At 42.9% G+C, this 20439-nt stretch overlaps 1 protein-coding gene across 1 annotated transcript in view; it reads right to left on the bottom strand.

Annotated features, from left to right (window-relative positions):
* The window catches only part of COL11A1 (collagen, type XI, alpha 1), a 362318-nt gene that overhangs the window by 185122 nt on the left and 156757 nt on the right, over window positions 1–20439 (bottom strand). The window contains exons 15-24 of the mRNA XM_015416098.1: window positions 19298–19351; window positions 17723–17776; window positions 17543–17596; window positions 15769–15822; window positions 7911–7964; window positions 7770–7814; window positions 5226–5279; window positions 5086–5130; window positions 3885–3938; window positions 3370–3414 (exon numbers count right to left, since the gene is read on the bottom strand). Of these exons, the coding sequence (XP_015271584.1) occupies window positions 3370–3414; window positions 3885–3938; window positions 5086–5130; window positions 5226–5279; window positions 7770–7814; window positions 7911–7964; window positions 15769–15822; window positions 17543–17596; window positions 17723–17776; window positions 19298–19351 (513 nt within the window). The remainder of the gene's footprint in view (window positions 1–3369; window positions 3415–3884; window positions 3939–5085; window positions 5131–5225; window positions 5280–7769; window positions 7815–7910; window positions 7965–15768; window positions 15823–17542; window positions 17597–17722; window positions 17777–19297; window positions 19352–20439) is intronic.

Raw genomic sequence — 20439 nt, 5'->3', positions numbered from 1 at the left:
CCTCCGACCCTGAAGACCTTCAACAGGGATTACAGGCTGTGGCTGAGTGGCTCAGGCTGAGCCGGTTGAAACTAAACCCAGCGAAGACGGAGGTCCTGGGCCTGAGTCGGAACGGGATGGGGTTAGGGCTCCCTCTCCCGACCTTCGATGGGGTGCCTTTGGTGCCTGCGTCGGAGGTTAGGAGTTTGGGAGTGCTCCTGGACTCCTCCTTGACAATGGAGGCCCAGGTAGCAGCCACTGCCAGGTCTGCTTTTTACCATCTGAGGCAGGCTTGGCAGTTGGCCCCTTTCCTCGACCGTGAAGATTTGACTACAGTGATCCATGCGACGGTCACCTCAAGGCTAGACTACTGTAACGCTCTCTACATGGGGCTGTCCTTGTCACAAATTCGGAAGCTGCGGCTAAGAATGCCGCGGCCAGGCTGTTGATGGGTCTTCCCAGATGGGAACACATACAGCCTGTGCTGAAAGCACTGCACTGGCTGCCAATAGCATACCGAATTTGCTTCAAGGTGCTGGTGCTTACCTTTAAAGCCCTATATGGCCAGGGTCCAACATACCTGCGGGACTGCCTTTCCCCATATATACCCCAAAGAGCACTGAGGTTGGGGTCCCAGAACCAACTGGCCCTACTGGGCCCCAAGGATGCCAGGCTCGCCACTACTAGGGCCAGGGCCTTTTCGGTGGCGGCTCCGCACTGGTGGAATGAGCTCCCAGAGGAGATTAGGGCCCTGCGGGATCTTATGCAGTTCCACAGGGCCTGCAAGATGGAGCTCTTCCACCAGGCTTTCAATAGGAGCGGCCGCCCCAAACCACCAACGAGCCGGCCCGTAGTACTAACATCTGGCCACTACCACTGTGCTCCGGAAGATCATTGAGCGAGACTGTCTGGTCGTATGGTAATATCAGCACGCCATCTTATGCATTCACTCTATTAGCACTAGCACTTTATGAGGTTTTGTTTTATCTTATTGTTTTGAATTTTAAATTGTTTTTATGTGAATGTACGGTCACCTATAGACCAATTATGTAAGCCGCCCTGAGCCCACTTGCGGGGTAGGGCGGGGTATAAATGTAATAAATAATAATAAAATAATAATAATGTTGAGAGAGATTGTAGCATAGTGACTAAGGCCAGAAGTTCAAGTTATGGCTGTCACACAGGCACCAGTGAAAACAGCACCTTGTATGGGGCCCCCTCTCTTTACTCCCCTGTAAAATTTAGTAATGAAGTGATGCCATCCTGCTACATGTTTCTATATGTTACTCTACTTCATTAACTGAGAGATGATGGGGAAATGACACCTTTCATAAATGGAGTGGCAGATATTGATCAGTATTTAAATGTTGAAAGTGTCCCTCATGTATGAAACTGTGAATTCAAGATAAGAGGTCAGGAAGCCCTTTCTGGATCCATGAGTCTCTGACACAATTTATCTATTTATATTATTTAGATAATTATACCCAACTTTTCACCCCAATGGAGACCTAAAACATTTTTCAACATTATTCTTTTCTCCTCCATTTTACTCTCACAACAACAACCCTGAGTGCCCAGCCCAAAGTTACCCAACAAGCTTTCATAACCGAGGGGGGATTCTGATACATGTCTCCAATATTCTGCCAATCTAACTGCTACACTATGCACCACCAAGATAGCTTATGGAAAGCAATTGTTATACATTCTACAATTTTACTGGATAATTTTGGTGCAAGCCAAAAAATACATCCAATTGCTTTCCAGTAAATTTTCTGAATGCTGCCCGCCAATCTCTGTAGCTAAAATATTGATAGCCCAATCTGTGCAGAATTACTGCAGTCTAAGCCCTCTGATTTCAATGGCTTTACACTGGAGTAATATCCACAGGATTGCCCTGCCAGAGCACTAAGAAGTCACAAAACAATTGTGAAGAAGAAAAAAGGCAGAAGAGGAAGAAAGAGGAGAGTCAAACTGGTTTTAATCTGATAGTGATAGGAGCAACATTTAAGTGAAGAACAAATGGCACAGCATGGGAAAAGCACAAAAATAAGCAAAAGGTCTACATGGTATCAGTACTGATGTACAGAAAATCAAGAGGATGGTAGAATGAATAGATGAAGAAAATCAAGCAGAAGTAATTTAGGTAAACAGCAAGGGAAAATATATTTATATATACAAACATAGTTGCATATACAAGAATTAAACTAAAATAATATATCTTTTTAACACAGGTTGAGTATAATAGTTTGTTTTTTAAGTGCTGGTACTTACTGATCAGTGCATTCAGTCAAGCTCCCAGCAGTAAGTGGGCCACTCCCTACCCCCCAGATGTTGGCGAGTTCCTCCCTTCCCTCTCTCTATCCGCCCATCAGTGGCCTGCTCCCTACCCCTGGTCTATCTGTCACCCAAAGGCAGGATCTGCAGGAGCTGGGCCTATTGCTCACAAATGGCTTAGCCCATCCTTTCCCAGGCCATTCATCCCCATGTCGTCCTCGCTAATGATGTCAGTGGGTGCAATGGGATAATAGATTGTTTGCCATGGGCAGGTGCAGACCTCAAGCCCATCTGCCACCTGTCTCCTTGGGCCTCTGGACTGAAGCCCTGATTTCCATGACCTCTGCTGGTCCAAAAGGTGCCAGTGGGTACTGGTGGATATTGGCGGGGTGCGGGGGGGGGAGCTCTAACTGTCTCCAAATGAATACTGTGGACACATTTATTTGAAGTTTAGTGAATTCTTAGGGATACAGAAAATTTATGTAGATAAAGAGGTCCCCAGCTTGCAAGTATCCCTGATAATATTGATGGGGCCAGTAAACTTTTATATGCTTTTTTAAATTCACACTCAGATTTCTCAGAAATTCAGGGCAAAGTGATCAAGAGGACAGCCATTTTCTTTTGTCTGGGTAGCTGTCATTCAAAGGTATGCTGAATCAGAACATAGAGATTCCATTTAGCTTCTGTGGCTAAGACCCCCCAATAGGCCTTATCCTCCAGGATAGTGTCCCAGCAAATGACTCAGAAGGACCTAATGCCATGGCACTGTGAAGTTCAGTGAGAGTAGACCTGATTAGGTCCTGGTTGTATAACTAATGTGAGTCTCATGAGATGAGCTGTCAAAAGAAAGAACAGGCTATGCATGTGTTTAATTAGGTACTTCTTTGGATTTTGTGAAAAATTGCAGATATTGCAGGGAAATTGTTTAAGTACCAATTTTGTCACTTTTATGAGAAAGTCAAACTGGAAAAGCCAGTTGTACCATCTTAGAGTTAAATAGTTACCACTAAGACAATTCACAACCGCTCTCTGAAAACTATACAGGCAAACACAGACACACACATCAAGAACTGTTACTCAGATCCACTGGTTTCTTGGTAATGGAATACTACTTACTTTTTCACCAGGAACTCCAATTGGACCTTGTGGACCTGGAAGTCCCTGTTAGGAAGAACCCAAAACATAAGACCTCAACAACAACAATTTACATATATTTTCTTGTTTAAATGTTGCACAGAGTTGTTTGAAAAGTCCCTTTTAAAAAAACCACTCAGAGATTGGGAGGTTTGTGCAAGTGTTTCTGAGAGCTACTTTGCTGGCTGTGAATATGTAACAGGATCCAGTTCAGAACCCTCCTACAGGTGTGGCTGTTCTCACAGGCATTCAGGGAGCTCTGAATGAGTCATTTTTCTCTCTGAAGGAAGAGCAGAGGGGAGGAGGACTCTTCAAACTTTCTGTAAAAGTTCTCTCCCACTTGCACTGGGAATATTTTCAGGATAATTTGTAAAAGGCTACTAGCAAAAATAAATTCAGTGGGGGGGGGAGTTCACACCAACACATTTCTTGCTCTACATCTCCAGGGCATCTTAAATGGGAAAAAAGTTGCAATTTATAGATTGTTAAACACGTACTTGTGGACCTGGAATCCCTTGTTGGCCAGGAGGTCCTGGTTCCCCTTGAGGGCCCTGTTGTGCAAGAAATATACAGAGACAATATTAGTTTTGGGCAAACATATATATGTTTACTGTCAATAAAACACCTTCCCCCCCCCACACACACACAGAAAGACTTTTTTCAGTTCAGCATATTTCCTGATCTGCAATTTGATGTGATGCTCCCGCCGCCCCCGGTTAAACTGACAAGTCACAATCACGTCCCTGAGAGGCCAATAATTCTCTGTCCTCACCAGTGCCTGGGGCAAACCACAGATGCTTCCACGTACAGGATAAAAGGAAGGCCAGTTTTTATGCTACTGAATGTCAGCATTGTGTACCATGGAAACATTTTACTTCAGAAACATCCCACAATTAGATTTAAGATACTATAGACACTGGTGTGAGGAGAAAGATTAATTTCATAATTTATTTTCAAAGATCCTTTGAAACTTGTATTGTGAATGTATTTTATGTGCTGAGTTGCAGATCGGAAGGTCTGTAGCTCAGCAGTTCGAGACCCAAGTGTGCCGCATGACAGAGTGAGCTCCTGTCTCTGGCCCCAGCTCCTACCAACCTAGCAGTTCGAAAGCAAGAAACTGCAAGTAGATAAGTAGGTACCGCTTTGGTGGGAAGGTAACAGTGTTCTGTGCGCCTCGGCGTTTAGTCATGCCAGCCACATGACCATGGAGAAGTCTTCAGACAGCGCTGGCTCTTCGGCTTGGAAACGGAGATGAGCACCACCCCCTAGAGTTGGATTCGACTAGCTTTCGAGCAAAGGAAACCTTTACCTTTTGTAACTATAATCCTAGGCTGCAGACAAATACTAGCTTTCATCCACTTTCTATGCACTTTCCAACTGGATTTTGCCAGTTCACACAGTAAAATCCAGTTGGAAAGTGCACTGAAAGTGGACTGAAAGTGGATTATTTAATGTGTGTGTGTGGCTGCAGCCCTAGTGTATTTATTGTATTTGTAATGTTTTAGAATGTTGTATGTTTATAAATTGATGTTACCCAGGAGAGCTGGTTATAAATTCAATGACATAGATGGATGGACGGATGGATGGATGGACGGAAAGACAGACAGACAGACAGACAGACGGATGGATAGATGGATGGATGGATGATAGACAGACAGAAAGACTGTTGCTCTCGATCCTACTGAAGTTTCAACCTACCAAGTTTCCTTTGGGACCCGATGGACCATCAACACCTGCAATTCCCTATGTGGAAGAATAGGACAAAAACACTTGTTATGGTCACATCTTTTGAAAAAAATCAAAATATAAGATAAGGCATTTCTTTATGAAATACATACAGGTTGTCCTGGGGGGCCAGGTGACCCTCTTGGGCCGAGTAATCCTCGTTGACCCTAATTAAAAAAAAAAAAGATTAACAGGGTCTTTAGTTTACAAAGCATGTGAGGAAAAGAGATGGTAGGTGGAAGACTGCCAGAAGTATAAGCAAAAATGTTCCATATGCCATGGTTCCTTTCTATATGCATATGTGGTCTTGCACAAGTGGAAATGTATTTTCCCCTTTCAAAAAAATGTTGTGAAAAAAAGCTTTACCATATCCATTCACAGTCCCAGCTCCCCCTTCAGAAAAATTTTGTGATAAGAAAGCTTTGCCATATCCATGTGCGTAGGACTAAAGCCCTCTTGTGGTTGTTCCAAGGAAGAGTTAACACAACGTCTGTACTCTACTAGAAGAGTCCCATGAATAGCAGTTCTTATATACCCTTGAAACAATGCACATGAGCTCATAAAAGTGGAAATATACTTCCACGTGCATTTGTTTACATCCCATATACGGGTTGATAGATACAAGCATGCATGAAGAGCTGACCACCTTCATTCTACAAGCTATCTAATGAGTTAGGAGCTTAGCTCACCATGCCTTCCTGTTTCCCATCCCAGAAAGAGAGATCATGGTGTGGAAAAAGAATTGCCACATTTCAAATAGGATAATACCTCAGACCCTTCATCTCATCCTCATTTATAAGGGAAACAGCATAACCAGCATAAGATAAAGCAAGATGGAACCAACATCCCTTGGGCGCTGGTTGTGGTTCATTTATTCCAAGTCACACACGTTCAACTTACTGAAGTTTATAGGTGGTAGAGGGCCTTTACAGACCCCCATAACCCTTCTTCACGACATCCTCTCTTTTATCTTCTATAATGTTGTAACTTGTATATGTAATACTTCTCTAATCTCTAGATGTTCAAAAGCTAAACGGAACATCATAGTATGTAGCTCCATCAATGGAGCAAATCCGTCGGGGGGGGGGGATCACACAGACTGACTTTGTTCTAAAATCAATCCCAGTTTAACCAAGGGCTTACTGCAGGTATATGGCAACACGCAGGCAGACGCATCTCCCGGATGTCCCGGGGATGCAACCGGCATCCAGCGTGTAGGAGGGGGTGCGATGGGTTCCGACCCCCCCCCAGAGTCTTGGTAAAAGGCTCCTAGCCAGGGGGATTTTGAGGGATGACTTCTTCACCGGCACGATGCCGGAGAATTGAGGCGCTCCTCCGCCCCGAAGGTCCTGCCGCAAAATGATTAGATTTTGGGAGGGGGGTGTTCAAAGGAAGGCAAATTTGATAGCTATTGTAAAATAACACACTGACCACTTAATACTGGCTTTGTGCCTTTGCAGATAGCATTTATAGCATAAGAAATCAGCTAGCAGCCTTCTAGAAGTATTGCATTAATTCAATTAATTGCATTGATTAAGGCATTTTTGCAAATTTTACCCATCAAAACTTTTTACAAAATGGGCTGGATCCTGCCATACATTTCTGCAGACAGAAGGAGGATACATTTTGCCAAGTCCCCCAAAGATACCCAGCTCTACCCTCATGCTGGTCCTGGGAGTGCCATGTTCCCAGGAGCAGGATGTGTGGGGTATTTTATGCTGCAATGGGAAAGGTAAGGCAGAAAAGTTGTGATCCACTGCTAGAAATCCTTCTATCAGAAGTAATTTTCTGATGGATCCAAACAATTGTCAATCAAGAACTGAGTAAGGAAGAGATAAATCACTATGAGTTGTACATATTGTATCTTTAGGATATTTACATCCACATTTTTTTTAAAAAAGTATTTGTGCATACAAAGGACAGGTCCACACAGGCCCCAAACACATAGAATCTACACAGTATGCAGATATCCTCTCACCATACTCCACATAGAACATGGGTAACTGGGCTCTCACGCACATGTAAGCACAAGGATGATCAGTGACCCATCCACTATTTTAAAAAGTGGAAAGATTATGCAATTGAGGTGTACAAGAGTACAAATGTGCACATATAGGCACCTGCATGCCCTGACCTGGATAGCCCAGGCTAGCCTGGTCTCATTAGATCTTGGAAGCTAAGCAGGGTCGGCCCTGGCAAGAATGGAACCGAATTAATCAATTCAAAGAATGTCAATATGTTGTAAAACATCACAAATTAGGAATGGCAGGATTATTTGGCCATAAATTATTTCCAACAATGCATCTGTAAATCACTCCCATGCTAAATGTTGAAAGCAATGGAAGGACTTAACACCTGGGCATGCTCATGAGTAAAAGACTGAAAACTCTAAAAGCTGAAAAAGAAGAATGCTCTGTTGATGCACTTCAGTGATTAAAAATACCGTCTAATAGTACTTTGTATGAGAAAAAGCATCACAAGTCAGATATGTTGGATGAATTTGTCCCCCAGGCATTATCTGATTCAGAAATTATCTCCAAGACTGAGAATAACTTTGCAGGGACAAATGATTCTACAATAGAGGCTTCCTCTGCATAAGTGTACAGCATGAAAAATCAAGACACACTATGAATAATGAATAAGGAAATGTTGCTTACAGCTTCACCTGGGAGGCCTCTTGGTCCAACCTCTCCATCTTCTCCCTGTTGATATAAAATTTAATCAAAGGGTTAACATGTGCATAAGTATTTCTTTTAGGTAATACTGAATGCGAAAAGACAAATGTATTAACAACATACTCTCATTCCATCTTCACCAGGAGCACCAGGAGATCCTTGCGGTCCACGATCTCCCTAGAGATAAGAGAAACCATGTCACATCCACACTTAAAACAGGAAGGACTGTGATGGTGCGTCAGCATACATAAAATGGGGAAGTGGGCTCTAGGCAAGCACTTGAATTTCCTGTGGACATGTCATAACATATCTGGACTCAAACAGATGCACATCTCAATGCTCTCTATAATTATATAGAATAATGGATTTAAAGTCTTTGGTCACAATTCAAAACAAGAGTAAGGCATACTCAAGCCCTCTGAAATCAGCGGGCTTAGGTATGCTGAACTCTGCTGGCTTGTGGGTCATGTTTAAAGTACTACATAATTATGCCTGCATATTCTTCCTGGCACTCGTTTGTCCCTATTGCTTCAAGGGTTCCCCCCCCCCCAGTGGGTTTTGTTCTCTCAATAGTCCCAGAGGGAGCAAAACAAATGTGGAAAACAGGACGGGGGGGACACCCAAAGCAACAGGGAAAAACAAGTGACAAAAATGACAGTGCGGAAGTGGCCACTGTTCATGGACTGCCAGAAGCATGAGTGGCACTGTCGGTCAGTCGGCATGGGTGCCAGTCAATCAGTCTGGCATCTTTCCTGGCATTAAAGCCATTCTTCTCTCATACTCATATACACTCATCATTTGGTAACTGTAACATAAAGAGATATCTTGCACATGCCAATCACATATATAAGCACCAAGTACATAAGGTTCTCACTCAACATCACCAAGTACAATGCTTTTAACATAATCCATCTGTCAGTTATCAGAAGACAAGTGGTGAGAAATTGTGGTATGTATGTCTGTGTTCCCTTAAGGGAACTGTCAGGCATGTTTTCTAGGTTGTACAAGGCTCCAGTGAAGACAGCTTTTGTTTCTCAATGGTTTGGGTACAGGGGCCTTTTTGCTTTAATTAAATAAATGTTCAGATTTTTCCCCACCCCAATATATTTCAAATTTGAAAGTGGAAATCTGCTTCTCAAAAAAAACAACCCTGATTCTTCAAAATTTCAGATTCAAAATTTGACAGTAATACCACATTCTACATTAATTTTTAGTTTTCATTGTTTATTTTGGGTATATGTACATGTGTATTTGTATAACAGAAGTTTCAGCCCCAGCGAGGAAGGTTTCAAAAATTAGCAACTGTATCTGAACTTAAATATACAAGAAACATGCCTCTATAAATTTATTGAGCCAGTCATTCACCTAGGATGGGCGGATGGCATCAAGAGGACCATAGAGAGAAGGGAGGAATGAAATGACCCATGAGTGGTAACAGCTAGTCCCGTCCTTCTCATTTGTGTTAAGATTGGCTAAGCAACTTCTATAAGAAATTCCATGCCATTTGATAAGATGGAAATGGGGAAGAATTACCTAGAACTTAAGAAATACCATAGCCTCTTTAATTAGTTGCTTTGTTTTCCTATGGTAAGCCACACCTGACACCATGCTATGATATAGCAGAAGTCATTCATTCAATTAGAATGACCAAGAAATTAGAAGACCATGAAATCTTACAAATGTAAATGGACCAACATTTGTCACCCAGAGGTTCCCTAAATGATCTTGTGTTTGAGGAATCATGGTGATTAGTTCGGCATGTGTGACCTCTCTCACTGTGGGATACAGGTTGGGAATGCCAAAAAGAAACTAATGGACAAAAACAGTCGAAGGAGGCAGTTGCAAATTGTTAAGCTATCATCACTCTAACAGAGAACTTGCTGGCTCCTGGGCATATGACAAAAGTGGTAAAATCTGGCCACTTACAGATCAGGTAGGGATCTCTACCTACTAGAAGGTATGCCAAAAAAGTTCTTGTACCTGTAAATTAACCCACCCACCCCCAAACAGTATAACAGAACAAGTACAAGTTGACTGCAAATATGGAATGTTGAGAATGACTAAGCACAAGTAGGATTGCCAGGTCCCACCCCCCCGCCACCAGGGACTTAGAGTTGCCAGATCCAGTTTGGGAAACTTCTGAAGATTTAGGGATGGAGATTGGAAAACAAGTGACCTCAGTGGAGTAAAATGCCATAGAGTCCACCCTCCAAAGCATCCATTTTCTCCAGGGGAACTGATCTCTGTAGTCTGGAGATGAAATTTAATTCTTGGGCGGATCTCCAGGTTCCACCTGGAGGCTGACATCCCTAGGCATATCAAAGGAGAAAAGCAAGGGAGAGAGCCCTCAAGAGCTCATAAATGCTTGAAGAGGGAGAAGTAGAGAACTGATAAATTGGAGGGTGGACAAACTGTCTCCCCTTCCTATGAGTCTCTGCAGGCCCTACCACTATATATCATGTCCAAGTGTCTGCCTCATGTTATCATAAAGAAAGTACTAAATATGGGCCATCCACAGACATGGCAAGGGTTTCAAACTACTTGTGAAACTCCCCAGATATGCAAAACAATATGACTTTGCAAATTAACCAAAAGGAAAATAATGAGAAATTGCATAATGAGGAGTAAATAGGCTCTAGAAAGGATGGAATGTTGAGAGCAGCTGTGTGTCAGTTAAAAGGAAAACAAAGGGTATGGGGGAGGACTTACAGAATCCTTGAAGGGTACTGGGAATTAGAGGAATTTCCAGATTCCTCCTTCCCTGCCACATTGTGATTCATTGCAGGCCCAAGATTGTGGGATAACAACTGAAATCTCTACATTTGAACCCAAATATATAACTCTATTTCTGAGATAATAGCACCCTTGTATTTTTTTTAAAAAAAAGTTTAAATCACAGCAGATTAAATAGGTAGTTCTACACAATTTCATTTTCTACTTTCAGTAATTCATAATCATCTGACCAGAGTGATCTTTACTCTGTATTTCTGTGAACATTATCTCCTTTCATAAGCTACACATTGATTCAAAGAAGAGTTCAGAAGGCTTCAAAGGATGAACAGTTCGATGTGTGTAGCTAAATATTAATATAACTCTTATCTCTAAAAGGTTGCTCATCCTGTTGCTCTATACATTTTACAGTACACCACAAATATGACCATCAAGATGATGAGTCATTTGTGTGTGGAGAGAAGACTTGTATATTGCAATAAACTGATGGATGCAATATACCCCCATCACAACCACACATAAAATTCCCTGTTGGCAATTACCAGTTTACCTAGTGTACCTAACACAACAGCATCTCCAAATACAGGTTTATAATTATTTTTATCAGAGTGAATCAAAACCATTCATTCTTATTGGATAAATTAAAAGAGATGCAGTGGGAAACAGAATTTGGGTGGTGACGGGCTAAATGTGCTTCTTAACGCTTGTAACCCCATAATCTCAGGTATCAATAATCGATTATATTCCTATATATTGTCCCAACCTAGCTTCTGCTATGCTGGTTTTGCTACTTTCAGACACAACTGAAAACAGTAGCTGAGAGAAATTAAACAGTCACCATTATCCATATGCCAATGTAGGCTTACTAATGCACATGATCTATGTGCCGAAAGATGGGTTCATAATACTCCTCTCTAGATTGTACAGTGAATAAACAGGTGACACTATCAGCAGTGCAAATTATGTGTAAGAAGGGGTGATCAATTCCACCAGCTCCTTTTCCATGTGACCCCAGTTAGTGGTTAACTGAAAGTACCAACTTGATCTTCAGAGGAGAGAGAATTGTGTATATAGCCAATGCACAATCACAATTAATAATGTGTATATGAACACCGGTTTGTATAACATGGGGGATTTCCATCCACAGAGTGACTTCCTTACCTCCCCCTAATACAGCCCAAAATGACCTCCAAAATATTGATCCTACAGAACAGAGGACTCCCAGGAAAAGCTGGGGAGGGGAGGTTAGATGTCTACAAGGGCACAGGGGAACCAGTGAATATTGCTCCACTTCCTCCTGTGGAAATACTCCATGTGATCTAAGCTATAGGAGTCTACTTTATACCAAGTCAACCCATTGGTCCATCTAGCACAGTAATGTCCACCTAGTCTGGCAACAGCTCTCCAGGGTCTCAGGTAGATAAAAGTCCCCCCAAAAAATGCTTATTAGTTTATTTCATTTATTAGGGACTGAGTCTTCTACATGCTAAGCATGTGCTCTATGACCGACCCATGCCCCTTTCCATGGCATGGATCCAAATAACGGTGCAGAAAACTCTGCTCACTAAACAAAGTGTTGTAGATGTCCCCTTCTTCCTGTAGCTCCCTATCCCTTGAGAAGGTGCTTTTCAGAAGACTTTTCAGAAGAAGTGGGATTTAGAACATGAGCTGCAGTGGGAAGACAGAGTGCAGAAATCCCCTCTCCTGCTCTTATGTGGCCTCTTGTTCTACTCATTCAATAGGGGGCTATTTCTACTTGCTCCCTTCACTCAGTCCCTCCCTCAGAGTTTACCACATTGTTCCAGAGAATTATTGGATTTTAGGAGCAGCTTTGGGGGGAGGGGGAAGATAGGGGACTATGTTCTTCCCCTTGAGGCTCACCTGGCACCTACGTTGCTTTCTTTTAGGCACTAGGCCTAAAACTTTCTGTTCATCAAGGCTCTTAACTAAGGGGTTTATTTTTAAAACACTATGGGTGCAATCACATGCAGAATTAGCCACATCACTGGCGCGAATGCCAGGTGAATTTTAAGGGCACAATCAGACGCCAACATCTGCCAAGCGGCCCACTCCTGTCGGCAACCTGTTTTGCTCCGCTGCAGAAGTAGAGTAAAAAGACACTGGGGAAAACCCAGTAGTAAACAGGTTTGCTACAGGCCAGGAATGGACTTTCCCCAGTGTGATCGCATCAGCGCATTTCCATGGCATCGGGATGGTCTGATCGAGCCATCCCGACTCCATGTCTTTGTTTTTTCCCCATTTCGGTATGTGCATCATTGCACACTGCATAGGGAGCACTCAGTGCGGAGATCTCTCATTGAAGCGCACCGGAAATACACAGCCAAAAAAATCCCCCGACTCACCCGCGGTTGCGTCTGATCACACGGTGGCGGGCCACCCCTGCAGCTCCCAGGGACTGTGTGATCACGCAGATGTGGGTCAAATTCCTGCAGAGCAAATAGCCTCGTTTCCCCCCCCCCATTATCTCGCGCTTGTGAACACTGCCTATTTTAGCCTAGGCCCTTACCTGGATTGTCTAGGCTAGCCCAATCTCATCAGATCATGGAAACTAAGTAGGGTCGGCCTTGGTTAGTAATTGTGAAGTCATAGCCCGGGGTGGGGGGGCTGGAAACTGTTGTTTTAAATGGTCCGTAGTCTGTACTTATTATCTAAACTATGTTTTTTATTCTAGTCTGGGGCTTTTTTTGAGCTGGTTTTTAATTGTTTTTTTCCCCAGTTTGTTTTCATTGTTTTGTTTTGTAAGCCACCTCAGGCAGGTTCCTGGAGAGGTAGCATATTTATTTCTAAATGAACAAACAGAGGACTGCAGAAAGAATAGGAAAGCTCCCTTCCACACGTGAACATCTCCTCAGTTAACTGGCTCCAATGGCATGAATATCTGGATATTAGTTCCCTTACTGAGAAAACATTATCACTGTTTAAAAGCTTTTACATCCTACTTCCCACATGTATAAGATTTAATTACAGAAGTTCAAACCTAAATCCAATGTGTGTGGGTTTTGAATTCATAGGGTAGTTCATTTGATTTTAACTGAAGTAGAACCTTTTTGTTTTCATAAAATCAGGCCTGTGGCAGCCTTTGGAAAGCTCTAGATTTTTTAAAAACACCCTCAACTGTATCTCTAGTATAAGGAATGTGATAGAAGCCTTTAGTGCAAAGTATTAAAATTAAAGATTGCTTATCTGCAAAAGAAAAATGCCAGCAGAATTCATAGCCTCAGGGAAGAGCTTAAAAAAAGGAAAGTTGCTTTCATTGCGCACCTACAAGTTGCACAAAACTGCTAACTTTGTCATGCTGTATTAGATGACTGACGGAGATTCTTTGGCTCCCAGACAATTTAGAAATGTTTATTCAGCCATAGAGAAGCATGTGAAGTATGTGCTAGCTGTACTTAATTGTAGAGTGCCCTCTGCTGGCCACCCAACATTCTTGATTTCATTTGCAAAAAATTGCATATTTTTGTACTTGAAAGTTCAGCGATAAAACATTGCGGCTCACAGCATGTTAAAACACTGGTGTCACAATGTCAGTCAGTGTCTACTACAAATCACATAAGTCAGCAGCAAATGTCCTGTGATATATTCACGCATAAGTCACAGAGTCATACTACAGTTGCATTGTAACATCCTGGAGGACTATATTATGAATACCATGGACACAGCAAATCTCAAAAACAGAAAACCTTCAGTGACAACAAATCTGAAAGTACGTGAGTACTTTTTGGCTCATCTCTAATTTAACCATCATCTCTTCTGTCATAACTTTTCTAGCATTTCATGTACTTGACACCTCATATTTTAAACCAGATGAGCAGGTAATTCTGCAGCTTGAACTGGGAAACTGGTGTAAAAGTTTAGGCACTGCAACAGAGTGGTAATATGGAACCTCTGGATTGGTTAGGCCTGATATAAATACTAGAAGCCAAGCATTCTGTTTCTGCCAAGGATATATTTTTGTTATTCCAGCTGAAACCACAACATGAGGGTCATTAGGAAGTAGATTAATGTGTGGGCCCTTACAGTCCTAGCATAAATTCAAAACAAATATGCTAACATTTGTCAGGAATGCAGGGTGCTGCAATAAAGGCTCTGCACCCAATCCAAGCTGCAAGCTGCCTGCAAACACTACAGCTACATGGAGGAGGGAGTGTTTCTTGCTGGTCTTCTCATGCAGCTCTTAATGATTTGATTGATCAGAATTACTCATGAGCAGTTGTACAAGAATGGCTTCCTCCTATTGCAAGAGCAAAACTGAAATGACAAACAGAAAGGAGATATTCTATGTCCTTTGGAACATCTGCCTCTGACCAAGACATTTAGAAGGGAAGTGGATATTGGGAACCATTTCACATTTTATTCAGCACTTGAGTTTGTGTGTGTGTGTGTATTCAACTTATATCCCACTCCATTCTTTAGCAAACAAGGCTCAGGGTGGCTTCCAAAAATTACATATACAGTAAAATTGATATTATAGTTTTAAAATCTAATATTACAAATTAAAACCTAAATCACTAAGTGCTATACTGGATGGCACCCAAAGATCTATCACAGGTGGACTAGAGGGGGGAAGGAAAAGGGGGGGAAAGAGGGAGCCCAGCTGAGCTCTCTGTCACTGTCCTCAACCACATGCCTGGTGGAACATCTCAGTCTTACTTGCCCTGTGGAACTGAGCCAAGTCTTGCAGGGCCCGTGTCTCATTAGACAGAGAGTTCCACCAGGTTGGGGCCAGAGACAAAATGGTCAAAAGCAGACCATAAAAGCTGGTAAGATAAAAAGATGTGTTTCGGATTGGTTCCTAAAAAAAAAAAAAAAAAGTAAAGTAGGTGCTAGGTGAGCCTCAAGGGGGCGGGTGTTCCAAAGGCATTTCGAAAGCTTCTGAGACTTACAGGACTTGAACAAGAGCTGGTGAAAGGAGACCACAGGATGTTTCCCTCACATGGTCATTAAAGGAAAGGCGACTTATACCAAAAGAATAAACCTGTTTATACTTCATATCGAAAATGTATAGGAACTGAAATCTACGACTCAAAGCTGCTACCTTTGCAATTACACCACAGAAGTTTTATTGACTCTCATAAAGATATTCTAGTGTGACTAGCAGGAAGAACAGCAACACCGTCATGACAAAAGCATGAAATATTCCCACTGCTTTTGGCCTACAGCTGCAGGTACAAATTTACTGCAGCCATATTTTGATATATTTTCAGATAAACATGAATCTTTTTCTTACCCTGTTACCTTTATCACCAGGTAAACCAGGAAGGCCATCAAAACCTCTGTCACCCTAGTGGAGGGGAAAGCGTGTTAGTATTTCACTGCTGTAGTTCGTAAAAGTTTTAATAAACTGCACATGCCTGCTGTAAATCTGCTGTGTTGGCATATTCATTTGCCCAGCTTCTACTGAAGTTCCAAGTTGCTTGGTATATACCAGAAAACAAAATTTGCTACACAACTGAAGGTCTATATCATGCTATAGACCTTGATATTGACACAGAGATAGCTCTGTTTGATAGCACAATAAATCTTACATATTTTTATTCTGTGCATTCTTCACACCTTTGAATGTTCAACCTGTTGCATGCTGAGTGCAGGCATCAGCAGACTGAAAGAACCACCATTTTTTATTTTACATTAGCTAATGAAAGTACAGTTCTTGAGAACTATCCATCCCCATCTGGTCAGAACACACAGGAAGCTGTAATACAGGCTGATGGGTCTTTGTTGGCTATAGAAAATGGGTGTGTGCATACTGCAGTGCACCACTAGTTTTCACAGGACAATCTTATATCACTGACATATTCATCCAGCTATCCCTTTACTCCACATGGTCTCAGCCTGAAACTTATTATTTCCCAGAACATATGAAAGCATGGATGAGCCTCCAGTTAGGAGTAATGGCTGGTAAATTCATGCTCAAGGACCATGCAGGAAGAGAAGGGAAAATGTTTCACTGAATCCTCCGTTCCTAACACCCATTGTGTGGATAGATCATGTCCATACAAATGAAAGCATATGAAATTTGATTCATACATTTCAAGAGTTTCAATGGATCCTAGCTTTCCATGGATGGAAGAGAGATGAGTAGGCTTCCCAAGTCCCCTCGGGGGGCGGGGAAACCCCCGCCCCAGAGGCCCGTTCCCCGGCGTCGCCAACTCCTCCCCGACGTGCGCGTCACCTGGAAGTGACGTGACCACGCCGGGCATGCTGGTGGAGGGGCCACGGCCATCCGAGGGAAAACTCTATGGTTCCCCCTTGTATGGCCATGGCCCCGCCTCCAGTGTGCCTGGCATCATCACGTCACTTCTGGGTGATGTGCATGCGGCGCGCGCGCGCACCAGACGCTGGCCAGGAGCCCCCCGCTCCCGGCAAAGATTGACTTGGCAACCCTAGAGATGAGGTACCTTTTTAACCCCAAAATGGCTATACCAAGAATTGTGGGACCTCTGTGGACAAAAGCCATGCACGACTGTGGTCTGGTACAGTGAAAGGGGAAACGGGGAAGATCAATCAGAAAAACCAGAAAGATCGAACGCATTATAAATGCATTTATATTTATATATGGCAGTTAAGGCTTAATTTGGTAAAACTAATGACAAATTCTTACCAAAAAGAATTGGTGAAAGCAATCTATCCTAGTTATCTCTATGAACTGATATGCACAGGAGCACCCAGGGCTATTGTCCAGTCCAGGTTACCAGTGGAAGCTGAACTCAATTAGTTCTCCGTGTAGTTCAATCTAGTTCTTGCATTTGTCAGGTTCTGCTGGATTGTGACTCTTTCTTTAGGAAGCAATGTCAAACATGTAAAAATGCAGCAATAGCCAGAACTGTGACATTCAGGAATGAGCCTTAATTCTTTTTACTATAATCAATTAGTTTCCATTAATTCTGAGCATAACCTGGTTCAGTTTCAGTGATGTTTGTATTCCCAGGAAGAAGATATTTTGTTTCTAACTAAGAGCACATCTGGAAAATATCAGATATAAAATAGTTATATTTGCTTACCTTAGAACCAGGTTCCCCCGGCATCCCCCTAGCTCCATCAGCACCTGGGCGACCCTAAGGAGGGGGAAAAAGCACTTTAATGCCAAATACACAGTGTCACAAGTATATTTACTGCTGTTCAATGTGTGTGCATATATATTTTTACCCCACCTGAGCTGTTTAGAAGTATGAAAGACCTACTCGTTTGCCCGGTTTTCCAGGAAGACCAGCTGGACCTTGTATACCTCGAGGGCCCTGAAAAACAAGCAAGATCTGCTGACTACAACTATTAAAGATAAATCAGCAGCATCACAAAGGTATGCTTTAATTATCCACCTCAAAGTGATTTGATGCTCAACCCCCCCTCCCCCCACATGAATTAGGAGGACACTGAGGGCTTTTTAAACCCACATTATCAGTAAATCAATTTCAAAAGTAAGTCTGCATAGCTTGAAAAATTCAGTGAAATCAGTTACGAAAGATGAAAAGTCAGGCTGTTTCATTGATCTACAGAGGACAATCTACACAGTGGGACAACAGGAATTCTATCTATTCTGGACTTTGTAACTCATATCCAGAGATGCTAAGGGAGTGGGTTTGGGGGGTATTAAATTCCTGGGGCTTGACTTGCACTGGGGGCCCAAGGATGCTGGGAAGATCTGGCTGGGTGGCAGTGGCAGGTTATTTGTTCCAATCTTGTGTGTGTTCTTCTGGGTGGGAAGGAACTGTTGCCTGGAGGCCCATGGTGGCTCTCAGCAGCTGTGCCCACAGGAAAGTATCTCACTATCAGATTCAACAAACTGGGAACCAGTAAAAGAATTATTGCGATGAAGGAATAATTTGGCAATTCCCCTCCTTATGATCTAGGGTTCTGTTAGTTCTGACACCAGCTAATTTGAGCACGAGGTGTTCAAGTAATAGCAAAAGCCCTTCTCTTTGCCAGCTTGCAGTGCCAGTGTTCAGGAAAGCATAAATGCATGCAGGAAAAAAACAAAGTAGCCAATTTTCAATTGTATTATCCTAATTTCTAGGACCAACCCCCCAAAAAACCTTAATTGAAACAAATGGCTGTTATTTACTAGGCAAACAAGGCTCTGAAACACCAGTCTCAAGCAACAATTTCCATAACTCTGGTATCCAGTGGTCCCTGAAGCCCTCTGAACTGAGCTTTTTTGCTCATTATAGGCCCCTGCCATACGGCAGGGAAACCACGAAGCAAAAGTGCGGCTAATAGACCCGCTCCAACGTTGAGACGCTGCGGCGGGATCCCACGGATCCCCTGGCCACAGCGCCTCTTCTCCCCGGCAAGAGCAGACGCCGGGGAGGACGAGCCCGATGGGAGGGGGAGGCTGCCGAACTGCGCATGCCCGAGCATGCGCAGTACGGCCGGGGGCTGGGATGCGGCGGCGCAAGGACGCGCCGCCGATCCCACGGCCGGCTTGGGGCGCTCCAGACGGCTGCAACCACCTAGATAGGTGGTTCGTTTTTGCAGCGGGGTAGCACCATTTGGGCCGGATCAGGGACGGAGACGGCACACTCCCCAGATGTTGAGGTGGGATCGCGTCCGTTTGCTCCGCCCCTGTTCCGTCCCACTCCCGTCCCAAATGGGCTCGTATGAACGGGGCCATAGCTACTATAAGATGGGGCTGGGCTGATATATTGTACTTTAATGCAGAGAACAATCCTAAGCAGGTCTACTCAGAATCCTACTCAGATGCATGCAATAGGGATTACTGCTAGGAGAGCATTTGCAGGATTGTACTGGCAGCAGCTTACCTGAGGACCTGGATCTCCACTATCCCCTTTGGCACCTGAGCCTCCAGGACCACCCTATACAACAAATGTAAAACGTTCTTTTAGCTTTGCTTATGTGATACTCTCAACAATACTTTTTCATTGCTATGTTAGATGTTTTAATATAGTTAAAGAATGTACTGATAATGACCTGATGGGATTATAGTCCTTTCTTAATATCCAAACCATAAGAACTGATCTCACAGCTAGTTTACATCATTTCTTTCCTGATGGGTCCCAGGACATTTAAAATCCTGGGAGAAAGGGAGTAGATTCTAACATAAGTCCTGTTATTCCCAAGACACTAAAGGAATATTACCTGGGTAGAACAACAGGAGACTAACATATTAGGGATGGAGTGGGGAGAAAATGGTGTATCGTCAAGGCACTGAGGACCTTATGGTCAGAAAATGGACAGTAAACAAACAAATACATCAAAGGCTTTTCACCAGAATTATGCCAGCAATGCTGCAGAAAGATAACACCAAAGTAACTGATTAAGATTGAGATTTCAGGAAGAAAAATACCACATGTGATTTTCTGGCCAACATGATAGTAATAGAATTGTTAGAGGTCCTGACTTATCATTTTGTAGTGCTGGAAATATGCCACCCAAATGATCATTTGCCACACTTGTCAGAATGGTCTTTTAGAAGGCCCACAACTGAAGGAGATGATTTTGCCTCTGCTTTAGTACTTAGTCTGGGATCACACTGATGGCCATTTGCATGCAGCCTGAGAGACTCATGGTCGTGTGAGTCTTCTCTATCACAAATTGTGTCTATTTTTTAATTTTTTATTTATTTACATAATTTCTCACTTGCACTAAGGGTGGATTACAACACAATGAGCCAATACAATTGACAGGATAGGACATTCAGTGAACAATGCAATAGGAATTAGGGTTGTAAAACCAACCAAAAGTTTAAAAACACAACTGAAGTAAAGCATAAGAATTAACATGACACCTTAAATGATGAAAAAAAATTACATAGTAGGATCCTAGTTTCAGCAAGCTATACAAAGTAGTCAGGGGTCATTTCATAGAAAAAGAGCTAGGGGAACTCATTAGCATAACTCATTAGCATATGCCACACCCCCTGACATCAGGGGGCCGGCGGTGG

The sequence above is a fragment of the Gekko japonicus genome, unplaced genomic scaffold, assembly GCF_001447785.1.
Source record: "Gekko japonicus isolate JY-2015 unplaced genomic scaffold, Gekko_japonicus_V1.1 scaffold303, whole genome shotgun sequence".
Lineage (NCBI taxonomy): Eukaryota > Metazoa > Chordata > Lepidosauria > Squamata > Gekkonidae > Gekko > Gekko japonicus.
This window is presented reverse-complemented; position numbering and strand designations above follow the sequence as displayed.